Source organism: Pollicipes pollicipes, unplaced genomic scaffold, assembly GCF_011947565.3.
Source record: "Pollicipes pollicipes isolate AB1234 unplaced genomic scaffold, Ppol_2.1 Scaffold_7262;HRSCAF=8765_pilon_pilon_pilon, whole genome shotgun sequence".
NCBI classification, from domain to species: domain Eukaryota; kingdom Metazoa; phylum Arthropoda; class Thecostraca; order Pollicipedomorpha; family Pollicipedidae; genus Pollicipes; species Pollicipes pollicipes.
In genome coordinates this window covers 320,214-346,871 of record NW_023597055.1, presented here as the reverse complement: position 1 = coordinate 346,871, position 26,658 = coordinate 320,214, and the positions used below count along the sequence as shown (strand labels likewise).

Genomic DNA, 26,658 nt, shown 5'->3' with positions numbered 1-26,658 from the left:
GGATTCCATACTCCGACCACCACACCGAAATTCGGCCAGACTGTACGGGCGGCGGCCCTGGGCGCGCGCCTAGAGCGGTGGACTGGCCGACTCGCGGACTCACGCTGTCGAAAATGGCGGCGGCTTGCTCGGCCAGCTGCTGCCGCGGGCAGCCGGTCATGAGGCCGCTGAGCAGCCGGTACAGCTGGTACATGTGCCGCAGCAGCGCCAGGTACACCGGCTGCTGCACGGCGCTGGGCACGTACTCCCGGCAGGGGGCGCTGTCGCGTGTCACCTTCACCACCGGCAGACGCACCACCTGGTGGTGACGGTTTGAACTTGAGGACGCGCAGACGGCCCCGGTCGTATATCGCCCACACGGCTTGAAGTTGGGTAACAATATAACTAATTACAAAGCAAGTAAAAAGCAAGATAAAATTAGGCGGAGAGTTGATCAGCACGACACCACCTGACAACGCGGGTGCGTTATAGCGGGATAGCACTGCCTGGCGCTCTGCGTGTGACGCCGCTGCGTAACACCAGCATGAACACGGTACTACGAAGCCGACGCCCGACTCCAGCAGTGCGAGTCAGACGACGCGGCACCGCACAGAGTGACGACTCGCGCGACAGAAGGGTACGAGCCAGGACCGTCAGCTAGACTTTCCCCCCACTCGGGGATCGGCCGAGACGGCGCCCAGTCGTAGCATCACGTGACTAGTGTCAATGTGCATTTTCACTCCATGTGTCTGTGTGTGCGTTTGTGAGCTATGGGGGTGTTAGCCCATGTCCCATCACCTCTGTCGACACACTGTTGATGCGAGAACATCAGAGGCCAATGAAAACCTGCTGGTCTCATAACAAATGCCAACACACTGACCTAATAAAATATAGTTTCACAATACATAGCAATGCTGCTACTGGCACAGACCAAGTCTGATGCCACAGGTGTCAAGATCAGAGGAGGGGGCACTTTTGGTCCAGGGACACCAGGTAACATGCTTACCAGCACCATGAAGAAGTCCTTCTCAGGCTCCAGGTAGAAGTGCTTATGCTTTAGGGTCTGCAGGCAGTGCACTGGCGCCTCAGTGTTGAATGTCCTGTTGCAGAAGTGGCGAGCTGGTTCAAACCATGGCAACCCACTAAGTGTACATGCATGGCTACTGCTGGATAGGAGTCACATGATTGCAAACCAAAACACCATTATGCACACACTTCACAGTCCTTCTAACCAGAGTTTTCAGCACATCATACCAGCACCTGTATATACAAAACCTGTCTAGGGAGGCAGGGAGGCTGACCATGTATCCATACTTGAGGTTACTTGTGGGGCCTTGGGGGTAGAACTTGGCTATCAACACAGTGTCAGTCAATTCTAGCAGTGTAGTAGCTGCAAAGCAAGGCGCTCACACGACGAGAGTCTCAGCATCTGGAATGCTATACTCCAACCATACAGACCTGGCAAACTGGACCAAAGCCTCAACTAGCCCAACATCCTTCACTTGAGCATTTATGTCTGTGTTCCTTGGATGGTAATATATCACCTTCTTCTCCTCCTGGAAAACACAGGTTCACTCAGTGACTTAGTGTGCAGGCAATGGCATAAGGTTGCCCAATTTCTGAAGCCTTTAATCAATCACCAAGGGCATGTAGGAGTCCAAATGACTGATGTAACTTTAACATTAAATGGGAGTGTGCAGACTTGATACCAGCCAGTAGAAGCTCACCCCATATATGCACCACACCCCAGATGATAGGATGTCATATGTTTGGGACAGGTTGTTCAAATGTTTCTGGAAAAAATCACTTTTTCAAGCTACCAGCTTCAAATTAATGAGATGCAGATGATAGGAACATTAAAGAACACAAATATCATGGAACATCAAACCTAATATAAGACCCATCAAATGGCCCCAGGTATTCCAAAATGTGATAAACTTTTTAAAAGTTAATTTGTTCCACATATCAGTTAGCATGATACTGTGATAATAATAAGAACAGCATGACACTGTGATAATGATTAAGTATGGCTTTGAACAAAACTGCCAGCTTAAAGCATGCAGAGTCCTTGGGCAGCTCAAACTTACTTCACCCTCTCTTGGACCAAATGTTGAGTTAAAGATGAAGAAGCTACTTAGCTCCAGGCCACTTTTGTCCTGGCCAGCCATGACAGCTTTGTTGGGAAAGCTCTTGTACCATCACAACCTATAGAGGAAACATATTTGTTAATCAGATCACGGCATGTAAGCCTTACCGCATATCAACCAATCATTTCCAGGAGGCACTAATACAAATGATTTCATGGCAATATCTGAAAAACTTACATAGCACTGGCTTGTCTTTTTCTATATTGGACCACAAATCAGATGCATAGGTTATCTCTGTAAGCCACTTAATGTTGCACCAGTTAGTTCTGACACTTATCAAATCATGACCAGTTTACTTTGATCTAGGCACTGACCACACTACCAGGTGCCAACTGATCATTCTGTATCCCATATGAAATATACATGCCTCCCAACATAATGGAATATGCCAATGCCAGAAAAAGTCAACAACAGCTCCTTGCTGCTGCTCTGTCAGTACAGTACCACACATCTGTATGCAAGGGTGCAGAACTGTCAACAAATCACATGGAGCCATGTCCAAGTAACAGAGCCTGACATTATGCATTTCCATGATAGTTATCTGGCTGATGACCATAATTGTGAGCTGCAGGAGGGCCTGGCTGCTGAAGGGTATTTATACCTTCGCGTCGCCTAGCACATGCAATGAAATCAGGGCCATTGTATCTTATCAGTGAATGAATGGTAATAAATTCTAGAATCAAGGAATGGTATCATAGGATTGGCTTCTCACATCCTTTTAGACAAAATTCCTTGACATGAAACAAAAAAGACCCAAAGACACAGCAAATGTCATTCATGCAGTAACGCAGTTTGTTCGAGCCCGAGCTCTGTTCTGTCCCGCCTACCCCATTATCAAAAATACCTATTTCCGATATGCTCTCGAATGGAGCCAATGACAAGTTTTATCTCTGTCTCTTTCTGCTTATTGGAGATACAATGCATTAAAAGAACTGGCTTGGACAGCCTCGGAATTCACCTTATCACCCCTCCATACCCATCCAATGCCATCTCGATATCCAACCACCTTTGGCCCCACTTGTCCGTACCCAAGGCACCCAAGGCCCCTTACCTTTGTGTTATGTCGCTTACGCGCCAATAACGTAACCTCGATTTTATTTTACTGAATGTATTTAATTTGCAGCACTTGACAACCCCGGGCCTCCTGTGCACCACACCTCATCCAAATGTTAAAAAAGCAAGCATCAGTTGCGGATACAGCAACACCGTTTTTATCCTAAACATACCCTCGTGATCATACTGTTCGCATCTCCCACTTAATTCATAGTGCCGGGATCGAGCACCGGGCCAAATGGCTAGCCATCAGCCAGGTCAAAATGTAGCGGAGACAGAATCCTGGATCGCGGGACGGAACAGCCCAGGATGAGACCGGACATTGTGACGGAAAGGACTTGACAGTGTGACGGATGAGATTGGGGTGTGTGGCGGATGGGACCGAAGGATATGACGGATGGGACCGCAGAGTGACGGATAGGGCCGGACAGTGTCATAGATAGCACCGGGCAGTGTGACGGATAGGACTGGACAGTGTGACGGATGAGATCGGAGAGTGTGATGAGTGAGACGGACGGGACCGAAGGGTGTGACGAATAGGGTTGGACAGTGTGATGGACAACACCGGACAGTGTGACGGATGATCCAGCTCCGGCAGGTTCGGTTTGATCTGGTTTCGTCTGGTTTGTTCCGGTCCAGTACAGATCGATTCCAGCCTGGCCGTCTGTCTTCCGGTTGTCCAGTTAGCTCCTGTTTCGGACCAATTCGTCGCTGTCTGTGCCGGCCGTTTGTCTGCGCTCGCACTGAGAAACGTCCCCCGCAGAGGCCCCTGAAGTCATTGCAAAATAGTGGCAGGGTGAAATGGACCGAGAACACGTGTGGGAGAGGCCGCAACGCACTCTGCTTCAGTGCTCCTATCTAGCAGCAACTGTCGCCACGAAATAGGTCGTCTTGCCTCTGAAGCCTTGCGCATGCCTTCCACCACGAGCAGCGCGCTCAGCAGCATAGGCGTCCGCACCGTCGCCCAATACAGTCCCAATAACTTCACAGACGGACAGTGAAGTGTATTTGCTTGGTCAGTCCGGTATCACATAAGCGATGCGTACGGTATCACATAGGCGATGCACACGGTATCACATAAGCGATGCATAAGTCACGTGGGAACGGCAAGCCACAGCCCATAAATCACGCGAATGGTCATTAGCGACAGCCACAAGTCACCGCGGCCCATGTAAATATGTCTGCATTGCGCATTGCGCACTGAACACCACCATGGACTAAAATACTATGCAGCGGAGGCATTCAGCCTCATCAGATACATAGGACAAGCGCGTGCACCCACTGTTCACCGGACATCCGGCCGGCTTCTTCTGCTGAAGTCGAGAACCTGTCGTCTCGCGCAAAGATGACATTTGTCTCGTTCTTCGCATTGCTGCATAAACCTGTTTGGAACGTGGGACTGGTACTACAAAGCCTATTTCTCCGCACGCTTAAAGTGCAGCCAACAGTGTGAAGGAATCGGCATCACAGACCTCGTTCCGCGAGATGACGAAAGTGCGAATCTAAAAACTTAATACTGCGCGACTAACACATAACCGGAAATCAACATCACGTCACCCGTCAGACCAGGCGAGCAAAGTACGAGTGTAAAAGATGGACACCGCGTTAAGGAAACCCACCAAGTGATAACCTTTACTAAAAGCTGCTGCATACTAACGAGCATACCAAAGCTGGCACCAAACAGCACCTCCACCGAACTGGGGCGCATACAGATAGGTGCGAACTGTTCAGCAACTACCGCCCAATGCCCACCGGGAAGCGATCGGTGCAACCGCTCTGGCGTAGGAACCTGGCCCACAGCTGCGGAAGCGCGACTCCCTTCACTTCGCGGCCGAGGTCCATACGCCAGATGGCAAAGGCCACGCTGAGGTCAATCCATTTCTCAATGAACTCATCTGTAAGGCACATACTAGCCTGAATGCTTCGGAGCCTCGCCGATATCTTCGACCTGAGGTCGTTGATGGAGTGCTTGCCCAGGGCGACGCTCGAAGAACGGAGCATGACGTACCACACCGTCTTCTTCTTCAGCATGCCTATCACATTGTCATCGCTGTCGACGAAGTACAAGACCTTGCCCTCGAAGCCGTACGCCTTCCTGACTTCCAGCACGACATCCGGCAGCTGCTCTTCGACGTCGCCCGTCACCACCGAGTACGTGACGGTCGTCAAGCCGAACACGTCAGCGAGGCGGAATCCGAGCTCCGGCGAGCAGCCGCACAGCGAGGCGGCCGCCTCGCCGGCCGACTCCAGCGGCGGTGCCCAGGCGATGAAGCGCAGCTCGCCACGCGTCAGGTGTGAGAAGTCCTCCACGTGCTGGTGCTCCGGCTGCAGCAGCTCGCAGACGGCTGTGAAGCGCGTGTGGTGGAGGAAGCTGAGCAGCTGGCGGCGACGCTCCGGCCCCAACGCTGCCAGTTGGCGCCACGCCGCCGCCGCCGCCTGCTTCGCCACCTGGTAACCGTTGGCGCGGTACAGCTCGATGTCCGCTTCGCGGCGCAGCACCAGGTGCACGTTCTTGGACCCGACGCACACGAGGAAGCCGCCGTCCAGCCAGCGCGCGCTCAGGTGCGCCGCGTCGCCGTCTACCTTATGCGTCACTACGAGGCGCGCGGCGGCGCCGGGAGGCCGCAGGAAATAGCGCCGCCAGGTGGCGTCGTCGCCGACGTCCGCCGTGTCGTCCTCGTCGCCTACACTACCGGTGAACTTCCTGAGCGCGTGCACGAGGCAGAGGTGGCGCGGCGCGCCCAGTCCGCTCAGCTTCAGTACGCAGTTTCCGCGCGCCACGCGCTGCAGGATGTCCAGGTTGTGGTTGTAGATCCGGTCGTCGGCAAACTTCCCGCCGACCTTGACGTCCACGAGGTAGGCATTGCTGCTGCCCAGTGATGGCGGCTGGCACCGCGGCCTCATTGGTCACCAGATGAGGCTGCTTGCGGCACCAGTGCAGCCACTCTGATGTGACAACGTCCTCCGACCGGGAGAGGCCACGGACGCGCGACAGCTCTCGAGACAGGTGGTCATTGTTGAGGTGTGTGTTCGTGAATGCTTTCACTGACTCAAAGCTTTGCAGGTGGCCAAGCTCCATTGAATTAATGCATCAGTCTTGGTGCCATTCACAGGATATGATTCAGAGATATGACAGAAGAATGAATGTCATGAAGTGAACAATGTGCTTCCTGAAAGAGAGATGGACTGATACAAACACATAACCACAGCTTACAACACAAATGACATGTTGGAATTGTAGTCTCCTTATGGGCAGGGTTGGCAGCAACACACTGTGGGATAGGAATTGTGCTGGATTGAAGCATATGCATATGTATTTGAATTGCCAGGATTTACCTAGTGAATGGCACAAGAAAGGAATATGTGTGAGGTTTTCATCCAACCCAGTCCATGCCTAAAATCCAGTGTTGCCTGTTAGCAAAAACTGAGATTTCAGAGAAGTGCAAAATATGTGGCTCAAATAAACAACTCACTTTGGTCATTTTCATGAAAGTTGGTAAGCCTGATTGCTTTCATCCAAATAACATTTATGCCACTATGGCCAAACATTAATGTGAACAGCAAAAGTTTCTAAAGCACTTGTCTCAAATCTCCTGTGTCCATGAACACCATTCCAAACATCATACAATGGCAACAGCACAGCACTCAATTATTCTCATCCTTGTGACACATTTTATGGGCAAAATCAAGGGAATTGAACATACATCTGAATTTCCTCAGCAGCATTTTATGACTTCAATGTTGCCAACTGTGCAAACTTGAAGTCATAGCAACATGTAAATGTGCTGTAGAGAAATAACTGGCCAAATTTGTGTGGCAAACACTTATGCAATTACGAAATCATAATATTCATTTGGAAGGGACCGCTGATTTATCAAGACCCAGGCCTTTGGCACAATTTTAATATCGCCACAAAGCGGATAAATTCCATGACAAAACCATTATTCAATTCTCACTTCCCCATCCAGAGGCATCCCTAGCTTTGACCATCCGAACTGCGGACGGGCACACAAAACGTGAAGCGTGGTTACCTTCTTGCACCAGGGCCGACACACAGGGACTTCCCCGACCTCGACCACGCATGGGCGACGCCATTGCAAACGCCAAGGTCTTAGCCGTGGAACCACAGCGCAGAGCAGCACACTGCCGCGAGCCGCCGCTCCTTAGGTATTTATCCATTTACATACTGCTGAGACCAGGACAACATGGGACACGGCAAAACCAGCTGCGACGTCAGTGGGAAGTCGACTTTTGAAGAGAGCTGAGAAACCCCAATGAACAACGCGACCGTTATACTGACTGAACTCACCGTGGTCGCGGGCAGCCACCAGTAACGCAGCATCCATCGCCCCTCAAACACATGTGCCACTCTAACCTGCCGTGTATTCAAACCCGACGCCCGCATACATCGCGGAAGCCACCACCTCTCCGGCCCCGCGCCGCTCTCGCACATTCGTGATATGTTAATGCCTGCTGCCCGCGTATGCCGTCAAGTCGCTCCAGCTCGGGGGTTGGGGGCAGGAATCAAAGGTGCAAGCGCGGCACGCGGTCGGCGCCATCACAGGTCCCTGCAACTGCCGGCTACAAGTAACCGCGGGTACGCAGGACTAACAGCAGCTATTTGGCGCAACAGCAGGTCAATATCGTGGTCCCTACGCCCTGAAGAACGGGCGTCATGCAGAGAGCCATACAGCGCCGCCGGGCGTCACCGTCCGTGCCGTAATTACAACGAAGAGAAATCCGACATCCGCAACAGTCACGCGCTGAGCTGCCATTGACGGCAAGTTCAGCTGCAAACAGTGCCTATTGCGTAAGAACTCAAACCAACACTGTATCGAAAAAAAACTTTCCCAACGCTGCGCGGGAGCCGCAGCAAACGCATTACATTGCGCAGGAACGCGTGCAGAGTTGGCGACTCCATAAAATCTTTCAATCCCTTGAAGAAAACCTGATCACTTAAGGTCGTGTACACACGCCGTACACACCTAATGGCGTTGTCCCTCATGCCACTCAACGTGGGTTCACTGACACATCGCGGGCAGCAGTATTGAATCCACGACCTTTCCATCACAACAACGATCAATTCTCGCTGAGCTATCCATGCACTTGATATTAGCGAAGGCAAAATATCACCCAGTAGCAGCCAATGACAAATCCATCGATTGCAACCGGGCAATCTATACAAATTCATCGATTGCAACGGAGCAGAATCTATACAACAGGTCGAGACCAGTAATAAACAACGGTGCCAGCGCGGCTCGCACCAATGACGTCACGCTTCGCTATTGCAAAGTAGATCGAAATGCAGCACCATAGCCCACCACCAGGCACGGAATGTACGCACGGAACGGGTAGGTGTAACAGCTGGAATATGAGCCCAAAACAGGAGTAAGCTCGCGTTGTGGCCGCATGAGCGCACCGCGGGCACCGGCCGCCAGTTCGGCCGGTACCAGCCCCAGGTGGTCTCTGTCCACAGTCCGCCATGACCGCGGTCGCCAGCGGAGTGGCCGCTCGCTGCGCCGGGCGGCCGTCGGAGGCGTGTGACGCATCGGCCGCCGGCCAGCCAGCTGGCAGATCGAACGGCCCCCCTGCGGCGACGGCTGACACGCGGCGACGCCGTCGTCGCCGCGCCGCAAGCGTCTTTGATCTGATCCGCCACGCACCGAACCCCAGGACCGGCGGCCGGGGTGCCGCGGCCGTAACAGGCGACCCGTGGCCCGGCGGCGCGGCCGCTGCGGCCGGTGCCGTTTGGCACGCATGAGCTTTGGCGCGCGGCCTCAGTGAGCAGGCGCACAACCAGGTCCCGCAAAGCGGCGGCGCCACACACACACAAACACACGCACGCACGTGTAAGGCACTGGACAGAACTAGCCGCGCGCGTCGACTCACAGCACGTTGGCGCGGGTCAGGTGCCCTTTCCCCGCGCGGAGGATCCGCGGCAGCAGAATGCTCGCACGCCGCCACAAAACACGGAATCACGCTGACGTTTGACGGGCTGAGCAGAGTACAATTAGCCTAGCTTGCTTCCGGTGGCGTCACCCACTATGTGACGTCACCCACCGCTCGCCAAACACGGCGACGCAGCTCGGAGTCTGCATTGCACCTACGTAACAGAGCGGGCGCGCGCGGCGCCCCAGCAGGCCCCGGCGCCGGCCGCGCACGTGCGGAAGTGCGGCTGGACCTCCTGGAGCAGCGCCTCCACCGGCGGCACCTCTGTGACCGCGGGGGTCACCGCGGGGGTCATCGCGGCGATCACCACCGGGGGCGAGTCGCTCTTGAGCACCGCCGACGTGGACGGCGACCGTTCGGATCTGCCGCCGCCGTCCGGGGCTGCATGCGCGGCTGTCGTCCGCGGCGACCGCCCTCCCAACAGCTGAGTTTCCACCAGCCGCCACCGCAGGACTCCGTCCGCGGTCCTCGTTAGAGGCTTCAGTCCACGGCCCGCGGTCTTCGTCAGAGGCTACCCTCGCCGCCAGGAGAGCTGGTGTCGGTCGGCGGCCGGCCGGCCGTTGCGTCTCCTCAGCGCATCCTCGGACAGAGGACGCGGCCCAGGCCTCGGTGCACCTCGGCCTGCACGGGCCCGTAGTGCACCACCTCCCCGTCCAGCTGTCGGTGCAGGGCCAAGCCCGGCGTTAGGCGGCAGACGCTGGGTACGGGTGCAGGTCGGTGGAACGGGTCACACACGGGGTCAGAGCTAATGCGGGTGGTACCTGCTCCCCCCCCCCCTCCCCCTCCCCGGTTAGGCGGACCGATCAGACAGAACAGCACGGCATGAACAGCCGCACGCATAGGTTCCGATTAGTATCCCAAACCGCTGAATCACAGTTTCACACACTGTCGTGCAATCATTTCACCTGATTCATCTAAAAAAATAACCAAATTTACGTCATTCTGAGCCATCAGATCCGAACGGCTGTAGGTGCAAACCCTTTGTGATCATAACGGCACAGCTTTCTCAAGACTGAGAGAATACCCACGAAAGGATCCAAGTTGTTTCCTCACACCAGCGGTGCCCACGCTGCATCAATTTCAAACACACCATAAATGTCTGGGTCCATGGCACGTCAGTTGAACCGTCTGGATAAATGTTAGCCACCAACTGTCGAAGCAAAACGTGCCTGGACTGAGCAGTTGCTGGTAACGTGCTATGGACACGTGTTTGTTTGGTCACATTTTCTACGCCACGGTTCCGCCGTATTAACCCGGGTGTCGATCTAGTTTCGTCATCCGTCACTGGCCTAAACTGACTTATTCATCCCGGATTTTGGATATCCACCTCGAGTTACGTCATTTGTTGTGTAGAAACTGAAAGGCATCTATATACCGCTGTACCGTTTGACCTCTACCTCAACATGGTTGGTGCTTTTAATTTGGAGCGGAGCCTTACCGGCGCGAAAATTGCGCTGTTTCCCATCACTTCGCGACATGACCCCACCTCTATCCACTCCGCATCCGAGACGCCCCCTTCCCGAAACCGAGGCTTCTCGTACCGTGATGTAGCCGGAGGGCGTTTCTGGTACGAGCCGGACGGCGCGCACCGGGTACACCTCGACGAACGACAGCTCCGTCAGGCGGCCGTCGCCCAAACCTAGCAAGTACTGAGGCCGACAACAGATGTCATCACTGGAGGCGCGCACAACACGTGCGCACACGCGTGCGGCAGGTTGCCATTTGGGCTTTAGCGAAGAAAGAGCCACTGGCGAGCAACACGCGCGGACGGCAAGCGTGTGTGATTTCCAGGCTAAACATCTTACAACCCCTGCAACACAGCACTCCCAAAGAAGTGCGCACACCACCACGAAGCGCGTCCTACTCCGCGTGTACCAAACCTCCACTATCACAGAAGCGTTTATACAACACTCCACACAGGGCCTCTATCTGCTGCTCAGCTGACCTGGAAGACCTGAGCGCGCGTGGCACCGGCGCGGATCACGTGAAGGTGAAGCAGTCCGTCGTCTAGCCGGGCGCCCGGGTTCAGGTGCATGTCACCGCTGATGTGCGACGGTAGTGAGCCGTACACCAGCACAAACTCCCCTGCGGTACATGGAGGAGTCGTCTACACCAGCACAAAGCCCCCTACAGTACACGAAGAGGTGTTTAAACCAGCACAAACTCCCCTGTGGCACACGGAGGGGTCGTCTACACCAGCACAAACTCCCTGCGGCATATGGAAGGAGTCGTCTACACCAGCACGAACTCCCTGCGCCACACGGAGGGGTCATCTACACCAGCGCAAACTCCATGCGGCACACGGACGGGTCGCCTACACCAGCACACGCTACCCTGTGGCATATGGAAGGTGTCGTCTGCGCCAGAACAAACTCCCCTGCGGCACATTGAGGGAGTCATCTACACCAGCACCATTTCCCCTGTGGCACACGGAGAGTTATCCACACCAGCACAATCTCCCCTGTGGCACACGGAGGGTGCCGCACACCAGAACAAACTTTCTTTCAGAATACACAGAGGGACGTATACCAGCACCAACTCCCCAGCAGCACGCAGCCACTAGCGTACAGCAGCACCCGCCGCCCCGTCATACGCAGACCCCCCCCCCCCCCCAATCCCTAATTGAGGTCAGCTGTCACACGCGGGGTCCGGCCAGCTGACGGTGGCGGCCTGAGCGTCGCCCTGGCCTCCGCGGCCACACCGCGCGCAGAACACTGCAGCGCAACATGACAGCCGAAAGATTTGTTCGTTCTCGGAATAAATACGTTTGGCCCTACCGTGGCATATCGGGCCCATTGCTGACCCCGGCTCACTGCTGAGCCATCACTGGTCCACCAACGGCCTTGACCCAGCCCGACGCCGTGGACAGTACCCCTGCCCTGCGCCACCAAAGCCTGGTGATGGTGTAGCCCCCAGTACCCCTGTCCTGCCCCAGCAAAGCCTGGTGATGGTGCAGCCATCAGTAAACCTGTCCTGCACCACCAGCGTCTGAAGGTATGGCACTGACCCTCTATGCAGCTCCAGGTGTCGGGCGGCGGCTGGTCGAGGCTCGGGATACCCAGCTTGATGGGCGGCCGCTCGTCACGTGCCGAGCTGAGCCGATGGCGGCGCGCCTGCATGTCGGGCGTCGGCACCTGGCGGCGCGGCAGCGCTGAGCACCGCGGCGGCAGTAGAGCGAGCATGCGAATACGGCCGGAACACCACAGAGCACCACCACATGGTGCCACTCTGGACATCGCGGACCGAGGACGCACGTCATTCTGAGCACGGCAGGATGAGGCGGCGTGTTCCGCATCGCAGGCGATCATTGAAGCGCGCGTTCGATGCACTCAAAGGGTGAGGCCTGCCCGGCGTCGGACCCACCTGGTCGAGCATGAGCTCCTGGAAGACGCCGTCGTCGGCTGCGTCGCCGTCCCCCTGGCCGGTCACGCTCTCCGATGCCGGCCGCTTGCGGCCCACCACCTCCGACGAGCTGCCCTCTGGGGGTGGGGCCGCCAGCCGCTCAGCCAATGGTACGGGGGCCGCGCCGGCGCCAGTCAATCAGAGCACCACAGTAACGCTAGTGACAGCCTATCAGGCAGCAGCTACGCCATCACCCGCAAATCAGAGCGCCGTGGCCGCATCGGCATTGGCCAATAGCAGACGAGCTGCATCGGCGTCATCCAATCATGATAAGGTGACTGCACCAGCGACCGGCACATTCAACGGTGAACTCGGCAATGGACTAGCGATGATGGTTGTTAACCTTTCAGGAGGACCGACCAGCAAGGACCTTTCAACGAGCGCAAACCCCATGTAAAACTCCAAGCTGGCAACATATTCCACAGCTCTGCAGAGCACTGCGACGAATCAGCAGTAGCCGATCACATCCGCCCACCTTCTCACCAATCGCGCACCCGACATCACCGGACCAATAGCGTGGCGGTCGGTGAGCGAACCGACCAATCGTTAAACTCGCTTCAGGCATCCCACCAATCAAACGCTCCGACCAGACCCAGCAGACCAATGGCACGTCGGCGGGCGGGAAGACTGACCAATGGTGACGGCGCGCTCGAGCCGCGGCCGCTCCACGCGCCGCTCGTCGCCGGGCCGGACCACCTCCTCCTGACCGGACAGGTAATGGATGCGGCCTCTGTACGTCCTCAGCGCTGTCGGAACCGCGGACGGCGTCACTGACGCGCGCAGGTGACGTCATTAATGTGAAGTGACGTCACAGCCGGTGCCGTCGATCCGGACGTGCGACAGTAGACAATCCGCTGTCACAGCGGTATGATAGCAACTGGGGGCTGGTTGTCGGACGAGCTCTGGCACCGGCCAATAACAGAGACGGTAGCGCCGGCCATGGCCCGGTTGGCACGGCGCCCCCCCCCCCCCCACACACGCACGCACGCACGCACGCACGCACGCACGCACGCACGCACGCACGCACGCACGCACGCACGCACGCCCGCACGCCCGCACGCACGCACGCACGCACGCACGCACGCACGCACGCACGCACGCACGCACGCACACACACACACACACACACACACACACACACACACACACACACACACACACACACACACCACACACACACACACACACACACACACACACACACACACACACACACACACACACACACACCAGCTGTGGACGAGCACCGGGAGCTCCACGCCCATAGGCAACGCTGCTCCCTCGCCTAATGCGACCACCTTGCTGGCCCAACATCCCACACACCAACGTCACGCCCAGGTCACGCTAGGGAGCCTGCGGGCGGCCCGCCTCCTGAGACCCCACGGCCGGGCCGGCTCGCTCACAGCCATATCAAGCACCATGGCTATAGCTGTGCCGACCGCCGGTGACCCCGGCCCACGTCCCTCGGCACTTACTGAGCACACGGGCGGCGGCCCACAGCGAGAAGCGCGCGCCGCCCAGCACCCGCAGCCGCTCACTCTCGATGTCGATGTCGGCCAGCAGGCCCCAGCCGAGAGAGAGGAAGCCGACCAGCTCCTGACGGCGCAGGTCACAGGCTGGGTCACCGCCTCTGAGGTCACAGGCTGGGGTCACGGTCACTGGCTGTGCTGGTCAATGCCTGTGGTGTCAGAGCCTCTGGATGCCACGTCAGAGGCTAGGTCACGGTCACTGGCTGTGCAAGTCAGAGGCAGGGGTCACACCTGCTGCTGCACAGGTCAGAGGCTGGGTCTTTGGCTGTGTAGGTCAGGGGCTGGGGTCACGGTCACTAACTGTGCAGTTCAGAGGCTGGTACCACGGTCATTAGCCGTGCAGGTCAGAGGCCGTGGTCATCACTTCTGGCTGGTCAGGTCAGAGTTTAGACATGGCCTTTGGTTGTGTAGGTCAGAGGCTGGGGTCATGCCTACTGGCTAGGGACAGAGGCTGGGTCTTTGGCTGTGCAGGACAGAGGCTGGGGCCACGCCTACTGGCTTCATAGGTCAGAGGCTGGGTGACGGTCGCTGGCTGTACAGGTGAGAGGCAGAGGTCCTGATCACTGGCTGCATAGGTCGGAGGCTGGGGTCACGGCTACTGGCTGCGTAGGTCAGGACTGGGTCACGGTCGCTGGCTGTTCAGGTGAGAGGCAGAGATCATGATCACTGGCTGTGTAGGTCAGAGGCTAGTGTCACGGTGACTGGCCCTGATCTGATGACTCTGACCCCGTCCGCCTTTGACGCCTAATTGCATACCAACAGCAGCCAAAACGTGCAATAGTACCAGCGTGATGCTGAACTCAGGAATGTGCCGACGAAGAGCCGATAGATGGCTCCTTTGAGGGCAAAACTTAGGGCCAAGAATGAGTAAAGTTGTTCATCCGCCTTTTACCACTCCAAGTGCACTTTAGTGCCCTACATTTTCGCGACGCAGGCTGCCTGACCAGCCAGAATCAGCGTCGCTCAAACTCAGCAACCAATCCACTTCACCAAGCAGAGGCGCTTCCATTCCTTGCAGAGCCACGGCGGGGCGGACGCACCTCGGTCTCGGTTTGTACCATCATCAGGTCCATGGCGAGCTCCAGCCGCTTGGCGAGGCCCAGTGATGACGTCAGCACCGGGTTCTGCAGGAAAGCCGGGCTGGAACGGTCACTGAGCTTAGGGCCGCGCCACGTCAGACGACCCCAGCCCGCCCGCCACGCTGACACGCGGGTACCGAGTCTGCGCGACGATGGCACGTCTGCCGTCGCGCCCCAAGAGGAGCAGGTGCCGAGCTAACAGTCCGGATACAGGACAGGGGTACCTGACCCCGAACGCGACCAGACAGAACAGCCGTCCCTCTTCTGAGAGCGGCAGGGCCTGGCCAGTGATGGCGACAGAGCTCGCCCACCAGAGAACACGACATCGCTCGCCCACTCAAGTGTCGTAAAGAAATGGGGGCGCCACGTGACCGCAACACAGCGCCCCGCTCCCACGACCCTCGTGCAGAGCACGCGGACAAGAGTAAGAGCAAGAGCAAGAGCAAGAGCAAGAGCAAGCGAGCGAGAGAGACAGAGACAGAGACAGAGACAGAGACAGAGACAGAGACAGAGACAGAGACAGAGACAGAGACAGAGACAGAGACAGAGACAGAGACAGAGAAGACAGACAGAGACGACAAAACAGGACAGAGACAGGAGACAGAGACAGAACAGAGGGACAGACAGAGACAGAGACAGAGACAGAGACAGAGACAGAGACAGAGACAGAGACGAGACAAGACGAGACAGAGACAAGACAGAGAGAGCAGGAACAGAGAAAGACAGAGACAGAGACGAGACGGAGAGACAGAGACAGAGAGAGAGACAGAGACAAGACCAGAGACGAGAGAGACAGAGACAGAGAGACAGACAGAGACAGAGAGAGAAGGAGAGAGAGAGAGAGAGAGAGAGAGAGAGAGAGAGAGAGGAGAGAGAGAGAGAGAGAGAGAGAGAGAGAGAGAGAGAGAGAGAGAGAGAGAGAGAGAGAGAGAAAGAGAGAAAGAGAGAAAGAGAGAGAGAGAGAGAGAAAGAGAGAGAGGACAGAGAGAGAGACGAGAGAGAGAGAGAGAGGACAGAGAGAGAGAGAGAGGACAGAGAGAGAGAGAGAGGACAGAGAGAGAGAGGACAGAGAGAGAGACAGAGGACAGAGAGAGAGAGAGAGGACAGAGAGAGAGAGAGGACAGAGAGAGAAGAGAGAGAGAGAGAGAGGGGAGAGAGAAAGAGGGACAGAGAGAGAGAGAGAGAGAGGGGAGAGAGAGAAAGAGGGGCAGAGAGAAAGGGGAGAGAGAGAAAGAGCAAGAGAGCGAGAGAGTGAGAAGGCGAGAGGGTGAGAAAGCGAGAGAGCGAGAGCCGCTGTCGCGCCCCCGACTCCCACCCCCCGCCCACCCCTCTGCCCTCCACAGAGAGCGCGCCACCGGTGACACTGACAGCAGTCCGCAGGCGTGTGCCACGGAGGCGGCCATGCCGTTGCCGGAGCCGGCCGGCACCAGCGCCACGGGGAAGTCCACCCAGGCGTCCCAGTCGGGCCGGCTCATGATGCCGTTGTACACCTGCCGGGACAGCAAGGGGTAGCGTGACAACCTCGGGCGGCGGCGCGGCGCGACAGAGCGTCGGCTGGGGGTCGCCGGAAGGGACTGTGTTGGGTGTGGTGCCGATGCAATCACCGGAGTGAAAGGCGTCAAAACTGCAACGCATCAGAATCATTGACAACGTGCGTATCGCACAATCGTAGAATCAACAGAGACGAAGCAAATGACGTCACGAGATCATCCCACTGAGCTTAGGACTCCGGGAAACAACAAACCGGAACACATCTTCCGCCAAACTAGCCCAGACAAGGCCATGGCCAGGGCGCCTCGCATGTCGTTCCCGTTCGCCGCTTCTACGAAATCCCGCGTACGGCGGTCTGCCGGCGCCGACCCCCGTACCGGAGCCGCAACGGCCACGTGACCCGCGTTACCTCGTACAGGAGGCCGTCGCCCGACACGATGACCACGGCCGACCATTGGCCGAGGTCCTGTTCGGCCGCCAGCTGGCGCGCCTCGCCGGCCCGTGACGTCACCACCACGTCATGCGCCACGTCCGACTCGGACAGGATCGGCAGCACGCGCTGCCGGAACACCTGGGGACGCACGGGGGATAAGTGACGTCATCCACCGCGTCACAAGGACGTCCGACTTGGAAAGGATCGGCGCCACGCGCCGGTAAAGCACCTGGGAAACACCTGGGGGATGAGTGACGCCATCATCATGCCTCGATCCGGGGAGAATCGGCAGAAATAGCTGCAGGAACACCTATAACAGAGGGCGGATAGTCACGTGACAGACTATCGAAGAACGTGGCGAACGGGGGTCTCGACATGACTGACATAGGGTGTTTTGGAGCACCTGTCACACATGGAAGGTACGCGTCGCATGGCGTTAGATGCATGCCTCCCCTGAAAAGCAGAACTGCAAGACGAACTCTGCGCCCGACGAGCGTAGCGCGACATTTCGTGCTTTACATTCGCTGCCTTTTCTTCCGCTAAGCGCGGTGGTCGATCAGAGCTAACGTCCTCTCCCCGCTTTATCGACGTCTCGGCTCGCCTCTGATCCAAGAAGCTGGGTTGCCATGACAACAACTGTTGCCAGTGCGGACTTTATCCGCCCCCACACACACCCATCGCGTCGAGTGCCGGCGGCCGCCAGCCCTTCACTTCAGTATCCGACACCGACGATAGCGGGGCCGCTGCGCCGCTGCAGGTACGACTGTAGCGGCTCAAGTGGGAGGCGGGAGGGGAGGGGGCGGGGGGAGGGGGTACAACTCCGTGCAGAGACCGACGGACCGTGGGGTGCTCTCCTTCCTGTCAGCTTAATTACGCTCACGCACGGGACCTCCGAGCTCATTAGCGACGCGGTCTGTCGGCCTACCGTAACGCGGAAACCATGCCGCTGCCAGAGCCGGTACGAAAACAAACAGACCCCGGCTGGCGGTTCGCTGAGCCGCCGACTTCTGAGTGTAACGCAGCTGTCACGGCGTCTCTGGGAACATCGCAACACCTCGTCTCCACTGGAAAGAAGTGATCTGGACAGTGTTCACACCCTGCGAGGTCGCGCCCCGACGCTGGAGGACGAAGAGGCAGCTTCCCGGCTGCGCTCATTCACCCGAGCGCTGGGGTCTTCCAGCTCGTGCCGACGGCCAGACTGCCCCCCCCCCCTTCCGCTCCCCGGTTTGTGTGTCGCCACACCCCTTCACGCAGCCGTGCCTCATCGGCGTCTGCCCTCACCGCCCCACGCATGCTAGTGAACGAAATACTGTCAAAATATACTGTCATAAATATAGTAGTATACATATATATACTGAAACTGTCTATATACTGAAATACTGTCTGTCACGCGCGACGCTCGCCGGGGCCTCCACACCAGTGGCGCGGCGCCATCCCGACCGCACGTTACGCTCCCCCGCCCCCCCCGCAGAGAACGTCGTGCGTGACCATCTCGTCTGGGTGCATGCTCGCTCTGCGCGAGCGCGGGCGGCGGCGAGAGCTACGCGGTGGCGGACCAGCCGAGCGTGCGCACGTTCGCGCTCGGCTCCGTCGCCGGCCACCGCGGGACCGGGCCCGGCCACACCCCCAGGGGGGAGGGGCGACACCACGCCGGCGGTGGCGTCCTTCGGGGCCGGGGCCGGAGGGGGGAGGGGGGGAGGGGCGCCGAGCAGCGTCGCACGATCGCGCCGCGTCGTCGGACGGCGCGCCGGCTCGGCCGGAGCTGCGACGCTCAGCCTCCGCGGCAGAAGCCGGGCCCGCCCAACTGAGCATCACGCGCTGATCCCGCTTCGTAGCTGCACTGGCCAGGTCGGCTGTGTTGATAATCAGCCACGGACAGGATTCGACGCAATCCAAGCACCGGCAACCACAAGCTGGATGATTCCCCGCTATACGACTTCGCTGCTACCAGCACGCGAGTACGAAGCTGTTAACAATCGTTCTCTTGTAAGATAACATGAAATTATATCAGGTAATAAATATATAGCAACATCCTCAAAAGGAGTAAGCCAACCGACACTTTTTTGTTCACGACGTGTCAAAAGTTGTAACATGCTCCAATGATTCACTCGTTATCTTTCGCTCCGCTTTCTGTGTTCGTTTCACAAAGCAGTAATTCCGAAAAGGGCCAAGCCATGGGTCAATGGGAGGTGATTGCCACATCCGGCACTTTCGTTATAATGGCAGCATAAACAACAGCGCTCTAGTTAAAGGCAAGGCGTAAAAATACAGCGATAATCCAGAGTTGCGACTGGTTGGTTGAGGGTGGGATATCCACCACACACATTAGATTAAACAACTCTGTTCGTTCTACGAAAAAAACGCGCAATCTTTAGTGAAAGCGAAAACACCCTGCCATCATTCCGCTGTACGTCTCAGCTTGCACCAAGATCCACGGCATGAGGCTCGCGTGCACTAGACTCGGCCGCGGGCTCGTCTTCCGGCTCCGACGACACGATTGGCCGATCCTGTACCAGACGTCAGTCGCCGCTCGATCGGCCGGCGCTGGCACCCTCCCAGAACCGGCCGTCGCAGCTCCCAGGGGCCGGGCGTGCAGCCCTCTCCGGGCCGGCCGCCGCACCGCGACCGCCGCCGACACCGGCGGCCGAGGGGGCTGCGCCCGGCCGGCCGGCGCGACGCTCTGTTTGTTTGGAGCGGAGGGGTGTGGCCGGCGCCCCGTCTGACGTCAGGCTCCGACAGGCCTCCAGAGGGCGGGCGCACCAGACTGGGGGCGGCATGTAACGCCACAGCGCGTACCTTACTTAAAATAGTTACTGCAGGGGTTTGCTGTGCGCTCAAGACCTGTATTCGGAGACATGGTTATGTTTCATCAATACAAGTACTCTGTAGCACAGCACTCAGTGGCAGCGCTCTGTGCCGCACACAGAGCGCTGCTGCGCTGGTGCTGTCAAAAACTCCTGTGTTGTGCTGCTCTGTGCGCTCTGTGCTGATGCTGTCAAAAACGATTATTTGTTCTAAATTACGGAAGTACAGTATACTTTGGCTTAAGCTGCCTTCAGTTGCGTCCACGGACGCGACCAGAGCTGAGGAAGACGCTGGTCGGATTATCCCGCGCTTACACTCCCGCACTTCGTCCAAGCGCATTTTGAACAGCTTGAAGGTGAGGCCATTTAACTTCCAGACAGTGGACCTACATTTCGCAAGAACAGAGACCGTTACCGGACAACTAGACCGTCACCGCGCGACTTCAGAAGGTTAACGAGCGGAACTTCACGCAGCACTGACCTGCAGCGCGTGACCCGGCCCCGACTTGGGGTTGATGAGGATCAGCATGGGCTTCCGGGACGGTATCAGGTCTGCCACGTGCGCTGGAACAAGGGGTCAGCACATCACACGCTGCCGCGACAGGAGGTCACGAGGTCAGGACAGGAGGTCACACCCTACAAACGGTTCGCGTGCGGGCTCACGTGTCGCCGCCGTTCAAAGGCGTCCGCCGACACCAGCCCACGACTGGGGCACGCGCACAAGCAGAAGCAAACGCAAACAAGCAGAAGCTGTGTGGGCAAAAAGGAGGCATAAAACGAGCATCAGGGGTACAAACAGGAGCTGCAATGACACACGGTTGTCATCAATATGAAAAGAATGCATGCAAATACACAGGAAGTAGGCTGAAACACTAGCAACAGCACACGCTGACGCTACAAAAAGACAGGAGCTAGAACTACAAAAAGCGCTGCGCGAAAACGGGCTAAAAGGGAACACAGGCGTTACCCAGGCCGAATCAAGTGGATAAACAAAGACTACAAAGACAACCAGGACCTTCAAACGCAACGGAGAGTTGTGCGGACCGGCAGCAGCCGAGCAATCCTTGAAGGGGAGAACATGCCGCCGACTGAATGGTGTGGAAAGATCGCTACGAAGACAGGCAGACCACAACAGCTGCCGTAATCAGATCCAAGCACACAAACATCTACAGACGCACGGGCACTGGCTGCCACACAGTGTACGTCTGGCCGTTACGCTGGCGACAGCTCTTAGCACCGCGTCATGGCAGCTCACACTTGGCGCGCACTTTCGAAACCAATCATGTTACGTAGCTGCAACAGCGTGACCGCCGAGCTCTAGCGACGATTCGATGTGCGCATTTGAGTCGCATTTCGCCACGGCCCGAGCAATTATAGCAAACAGCTGAGCTTGACGCGGCGGCGCGTGCGATCGTAGTCACGCATGCGTCGCGATTGGCGACGTGACCGGGGGCTCGGTTGGTGTTAGTCACGTGACTGGGAAATTCGGTAACCCAAGCTAAGCCTGGCTTTTTCTGACGGACTTTTAAACTGTGACAAACTGTCACGGTTTAAAATTACGTGAGTTGTTGAGAGCATTTCCGAGGAACATTATGCACACAGAAAAGACAGTACAAATAGCCTAATAGCCCCCCCCCCCCTCCCCCGGAGAAAAACCAGGAGAATAGAAACAAAGATGTGCTGATATTTCGGAAACATGCCTTTATCGAAACGCTTGTGCCTAAGCTTCTGTCATTCTGCTAACTATGGCTTCTGCTATTCATTTCAATAAAGACGTGTTGCCGAAATATCAAAGCAACTATATCTCCATTCTCCTGGTTTTTCTCCGAGGAATAAGGCTATACTGTCTTTTCATGGTTTACATAAATGTTCCTGTATCTGCTGGTCGTAATTTCAAAGTTTGCTGGGACAGGTGGCACAATTCTTTGAAACTTGTGTCATATTATCTTTAATATATCTGCATGCCGTCTGTCAGACCAGACGGGATTTCCCAGCGGCATTGAAACATCACCACAGTTTCACCTCCCGCATCATTTACCACGGGAAGCGTAAACCGTTCAAAGCGCGAAAAGGCTGAGGCTCACGCGGCGGATGCCAGGCCCAGACGCCGACAGCTGACGCTGCAGCGACGCAAAACACATTCGAATGGGCCAGACGACGGTAAACCGAACTGGCGAGCCGCGGGCCTGATGTGGTTCCGGGCATTCTTGATGATTCATGTCACATCTTGGCGAACGCAGTCGATAAATACGTGACGAGAGGCGACATAGCGTGCTGAATGTGCCGTCTACAAAACGCCACACATTTTTTTGTATTCCTGTGTGCAGGCCCTGCTGCCCCCCCCCCCCCCCCTCCACTGTTGAGTTGCCCCATGCTGTTCTTTTTTATTCGCGAGTACAACTGCACCAGCACCAATAGCAGAGGCAGTGGCAAGGCTCCCTGCGATCGGTATCCACACCGGCTGAAACAGCGAGCGGGGAACACGCGCGCGCTGAGGCCGGTGGGGGGGGGGGGGGGGGCGTTAGGGAGGCGCTCGCCCAGGCAAGCGTCCCGTCCCTCTAACGTCGGGTGCCTGAGGCGGTCTGAGGCGGCGCGGGAGAGAAAGGGAGGGGCAGCTCCTGGCAAAGGGCGTGACAGGGATGAACTGAATCACGCGCGGGTGACCTGTTCGGTGTTCAGTGTTCATACTGGTTACATACAAACGGTACGATCACTAGAACGAGTGTGCTTGGCAACAACAAAGCAGCCATACTTGGCCGGATGTTCCATTCTAACAAGCAAACTGGACAACAGAGTCGTATCTGTCAGAACCCTGCAGGGAGTCAGGGAGCCGATACAGGCGTGATAAAAACGAGCTGCTCCTTAATCGGCTTAAGTGTTTGCCATCACGGAAATATCACCTACAAACGTAAAGTGAAACCAATTAAGGACCAGTTGCGTGCTGTCCTGGCACAAAGATGAGGCGTTCGTAAAAGTGCGATATCGGGGATATAATCACAAAATGAGCTACTGGTGCAACATAACAAAGCGAAAAGGTTTGCTGCAGCTGTGATGGCGTGTGGCGATCCGTTTGACCGGGGGCGTCAGAAGAAAAGGCAGCCACAGCACACTCAGGTGCATTCCATCAGAAGCCACAGGCTGCAGCGCCTGCAGAAAGTGGGGAAGCCCAATCCCAATCTTGCAGGAGACTTGATGTCGAGAAATTTCCTCAGTCTGGACAGCCTCTAATAATACGGCCAGATCACGAACCGCCGTCGACCCGTGCGGCGCCCAGTCAGCACTCGGGCCAAAGTGGAGCGGTGCTTGCGGCGTCGTGGGGCGTCAGCACGGGTTTATACAGACCGTACAACATTGAGCGCACTGTACCAAATCACTGGAACTTATTGACGATGTGAGCACAGCAATAATAAGCCTCTTACAGAACCACTTGATCGCAAAAACGCTAGCACGTGCTTCAGGGACTTGAAAACACGTCTTTATGAGGAAAAGTTCATTTTGCGCGAATATCATTCAACGAGGTGTCTGACATATAACTAGATACACCTTCCGGAACAAGTGCCTTCACCAAAGCGAATTTCAGCTGGATTGCACTCAGCACAACTTTGCGACACAGCACGCTAAGCCCCCTATGACGGGGTAGGTGGAACGGTGATCCGTTTCGCCTACTCAACAGCACCAGAACGGAACGGTGGTCCTCTCCACCTCAGTAGAGCAGAGTAGGCAGAGCACTAGTCCGTTCCGTCTGTCAGTGCACTGTCCCGTAACCCACCGGCGGGAGCGGCAGGCTGACCTAAATGGCACGATTACCCTCACCTTCGCCTGCTCCTCCACATCGCCTGGGGCCAATGCCATTGAAAGACCTACGGACCTACAAAGACGAGGCCTGTGCCGCCTACAGGGGCCTCCCTCAAGTATGACTTACTGGAAGCGGACACAAAGACAAGCGGCCAAACACTACAGAACGTAGCAGTCACCAAAGCACTAAGACGGTTCAGGCAACTCTCTGCCAACAAGCTGACGACATGCCGCATGGCGAGCCGCACGCGTCTTTGGGAGGCCCACAAGGACCCTGAGTCCGGGCTGAGAACCCCAACACAATCAATCATCGTCTACAGCAACCAGATCTACGAGGCACAGGTCGACCTCGAGAACGGGATTGCCGTCATGGAAGCGGACGGCGTAGTTGTCCCCGGCCTCTCAGAGCCGCAGAAGCACAAAGACAACCTGCCAGGCTGTTCAACGCGTCCGCCAAACGACCTACACTGCCGAACAATCCACTGCTTCCGTCCAAGACACCGAGATCCTGATGATAATGTAGGCTTTCCGGTGAACCGACAACCTTAGTCACGTGACGCCTACCGAGAGGCTGAATACTTTCCGGTCGACCACCACGTGATCACGTGACTGGTCCTACCACGGGTGACCTGGTCCTAAACTGCGGTCAGTTTAGGACCAGGTTATCCCTCTTGCCGACTGCGAGCCCTACACCTAACCCCGACCCTGCCCCACCACCGGATGGTGGGGCCCGGTCGGTAGGTCACCCGGGTCAGTAGGACACCCAGGTCGGTAGGTCATCTCAGTCGGTAGGTCACCCGGGCCGGTAGGTCACTCTGGTCGGTAGGTCACCCGGATCGGTAGGTTCTCCCGCTCGGTGGGTCACTGGGTCGGTAGGTCACCCGGGCCGGTAGGTCACGCGCCTCCGTACGTCATCCAGATCGGCAAGCCACACGAGGCCACATATTGAGTGACCTCCCCCACCGCCGCACGTACCTGCCTGCGCCAGCGTCGCCTTCGACAGCCGCACGCCGCGAGCCACGCACAGCACCAGCGTGCGCCAGAAGGCGGCCAGGCGCAGGTTCGCCTCGTACGTGGCCTTCTTGCCCACGCGGAAGATGTGGCTGCGCCGCTTAAAGTGCGCCGCCGCGCCGTCCGAGCGCTTCTTGCACGTGTAGGCATAGATGCAGATGTAGGCGTCGAGCTCGCGAGGCTGCGTGCCGCGGAACTCGGCGGTGGGGCGGGGCGCGTCGTCGGCGGCGTGGCCCGGCGCGCCCTTGGGCCGCATGCAGTGGCAGCCGATGATGTCGGTGGCATCGATGCGCTCCAGCAGGCGCGTGCTGAGGTTCTCCACTGACACGGCCGACTGCGTGATGGTGATGCGGCACTGCACCTTGGGCTTGGTGAAGTAGGAGAACTGCTCACGGATGACCAGGCCATCCTCCTCCTCCACTGTTGACATGGTGCTGGCGAAGGGGCTGGAAAGGGGGGTAGGACACTGAGTGGCAGCAAGGAGAGCTCAGCTCAAAACTTTCTGAAATTTCATAAGTGGCCAAATTGGAATTGACAGGAAAGAAATGGCCGAAAAGACATTACCCCCTTCCAATGCACACACACACACACACACACACTTGGAGACTTTCCAATACCACTTGTGCCACTGGGGTTTTGTGATTCACTCAGCTCCTGAGGCTGTATAGTATCACCTGCCCCTCACCCTGCCAGGAAGGGCAGGAACAGTGTGGAATCAAACCCTGTACTTCTGATTCTTTCACCCACAGTGCATGGGTTAACACAGACATGTTAACTGCTGCATTACCAGAGTTTGAGGGCACAGTACTCCTCTGATGCTGTCTGTTTCCATGCATCACCAATTGGTCCATGTCAGGTCCTTAGCCCTTGTGTAGCAGGATCACAACCTTCTCCCCTGCATATTTCTATCCTAAACACTGTTGGTTATTCTAGGTTGAAAATGTTATGCTGCTTTGAAGAGCAATTAACACAAAATACATCAAGTTATGAACATGGGTAATAAAACTTGTCAATGATCATGTGATCATAAGTGATGTCACTGTCATATAGGACAATATAGAAATATTCATTTGGCACAAACTCCCTCAGCTGTATTTCCTAAACCTTCCAAAATAAGCAGCAGAATGTAAGAGGCATGGTGGCACAGTACCTATCTCAGCAGCACTGTGACAGTTCTGTTTTAATTTCCTACAAAAAAGTTACTAGAATGTGTGGAATTGCTACCAATTACTGATCAACTGGAAACCTGAAGTTACTGGTGGTTTACATGGTTGAGGCAAATGATCCCATGATATCCCATGACCATCCTAGCCACTGCTATAGCTGACCATCTCTGCTTTGCCATGTGATACAAAACATGTTCAGGGGCATATTTAGAATTTTACAACAGGGGCAAACTCAAAATTGTTTGCTGATACACAATTTTGGCCCTAACCTTCATTATGTTACTTATCACACCACATTGTTTCCATCTGCCCAATTTAATGTGTGTAGGTACTTTAGCATATATCTCTGTTTGACAATGATTTGCCTGTCTCTTAACTCAACCTAGGTACATTCATTTCAAATGCCCACAAAAACTGATAAGGGGTGCATGCCTCCACAACTCCCCTGAATATGCCACTGGCAATATAAGTAAGGCAAGGGCATATCAGCAGCTATGCAAGGCCTCAGTGTAGGAGAGCATTACAGCTTGTTACAAACTTCTAACGGCCATTCAAAAATCTGGCCTCTAACACAACAATGACGTTGCACACTCCCAGGAGCTCCTTATTTTATCAAGAGTTCAGACCGCGGCCAGAGTTTACAGGCGCCCAGACCTCCCTCCAGTCCCTAGAATTCACCTTTACGGTAAGATAACGCGAATAATAAGGTAAGGCAGAGCTCACTGACCTTCTCACGGCTTCCTGGCTGTGACCAGCCTCGCCACGATCATCGGAACACTTAGCATCCACCTTCGGATCCCACAGATTTTCGTCAGGCGAA

At 56.3% G+C, this 26,658-nt stretch overlaps 3 protein-coding genes across 5 annotated transcripts in view; all 3 read right to left on the bottom strand.

Annotated features, from left to right (window-relative positions):
* Window positions 1-7,343, bottom strand: part of Ccz1 (vacuolar fusion protein CCZ1) — an 11,967-nt gene extending 4,624 nt beyond the window's left edge. The window contains exons 1-5 of one of the 3 annotated variants that reach the window (XM_037237946.1): window positions 7,211-7,343; window positions 2,067-2,184; window positions 1,438-1,535; window positions 986-1,079; window positions 104-298 (exon numbers count right to left, since the gene is read on the bottom strand). In XM_037237946.1, the coding sequence (XP_037093841.1) occupies window positions 104-298; window positions 986-1,079; window positions 1,438-1,535; window positions 2,067-2,147 (468 nt within the window). In that variant the 5' untranslated portion in view covers window positions 2,148-2,184; window positions 7,211-7,343. Of the gene's footprint in view, window positions 1-103; window positions 299-985; window positions 1,080-1,437; window positions 1,536-2,066; window positions 2,185-3,084; window positions 3,144-7,210 lie in introns of those variants that run through there. The other 2 variants (XM_037237945.1, XM_037237944.1) reach the window with 2 other exon arrangements.
* Window positions 4,175-6,117, bottom strand: LOC119113665 (uncharacterized). Its single transcript, XM_037237947.1, has one exon. The coding sequence runs from the start codon at window positions 6,081-6,083 to the stop codon at window positions 4,914-4,916; it is 1,170 nt and encodes a 389-aa protein (XP_037093842.1). The 5' UTR covers window positions 6,084-6,117; the 3' UTR covers window positions 4,175-4,913.
* Window positions 6,264-26,658, bottom strand: LOC119113662 (sphingosine kinase 1). Its single transcript, XM_037237943.1, has 14 exons — window positions 26,566-26,658; window positions 24,637-25,118; window positions 20,348-20,430; window positions 17,039-17,200; window positions 16,507-16,628; window positions 15,100-15,199; window positions 14,006-14,126; window positions 13,163-13,276; window positions 12,492-12,607; window positions 12,136-12,262; window positions 11,074-11,213; window positions 10,670-10,777; window positions 7,489-9,785; window positions 6,264-6,349 (listed from the first exon to the last, which is right to left on the bottom strand). Exons 2-13 carry the CDS (start codon window positions 25,100-25,102, stop codon window positions 9,699-9,701), a joined length of 1,746 nt encoding a protein of 581 aa, XP_037093838.1. The 5' UTR covers window positions 25,103-25,118; window positions 26,566-26,658; the 3' UTR covers window positions 6,264-6,349; window positions 7,489-9,698.

Coding starts and splice junctions, on each gene's coding strand:
- LOC119113662 (XM_037237943.1), bottom strand. CDS start 25,102: ATGTCAACAGTGGAGGAGGAGGATGGCCTGGTCATCCGTGAGCAGTTC. Junction 13,277..14,005: donor GGCCGCCGCCCGTGTGCTCA/GTAAGTGCCGAG, acceptor CGGTTCCGACAG/CGCTGAGGACGTACAGAGGC. Junction 11,214..12,135: donor CACCTGGAGCTGCATAGAGG/GTCAGTGCCATA, acceptor CATGTACCGCAG/GGGAGTTTGTGCTGGTGTAC.
- LOC119113665 (XM_037237947.1), bottom strand. CDS start 6,083: ATGAGGCCGCGGTGCCAGCCGCCATCACTGGGCAGCAGCAATGCCTAC.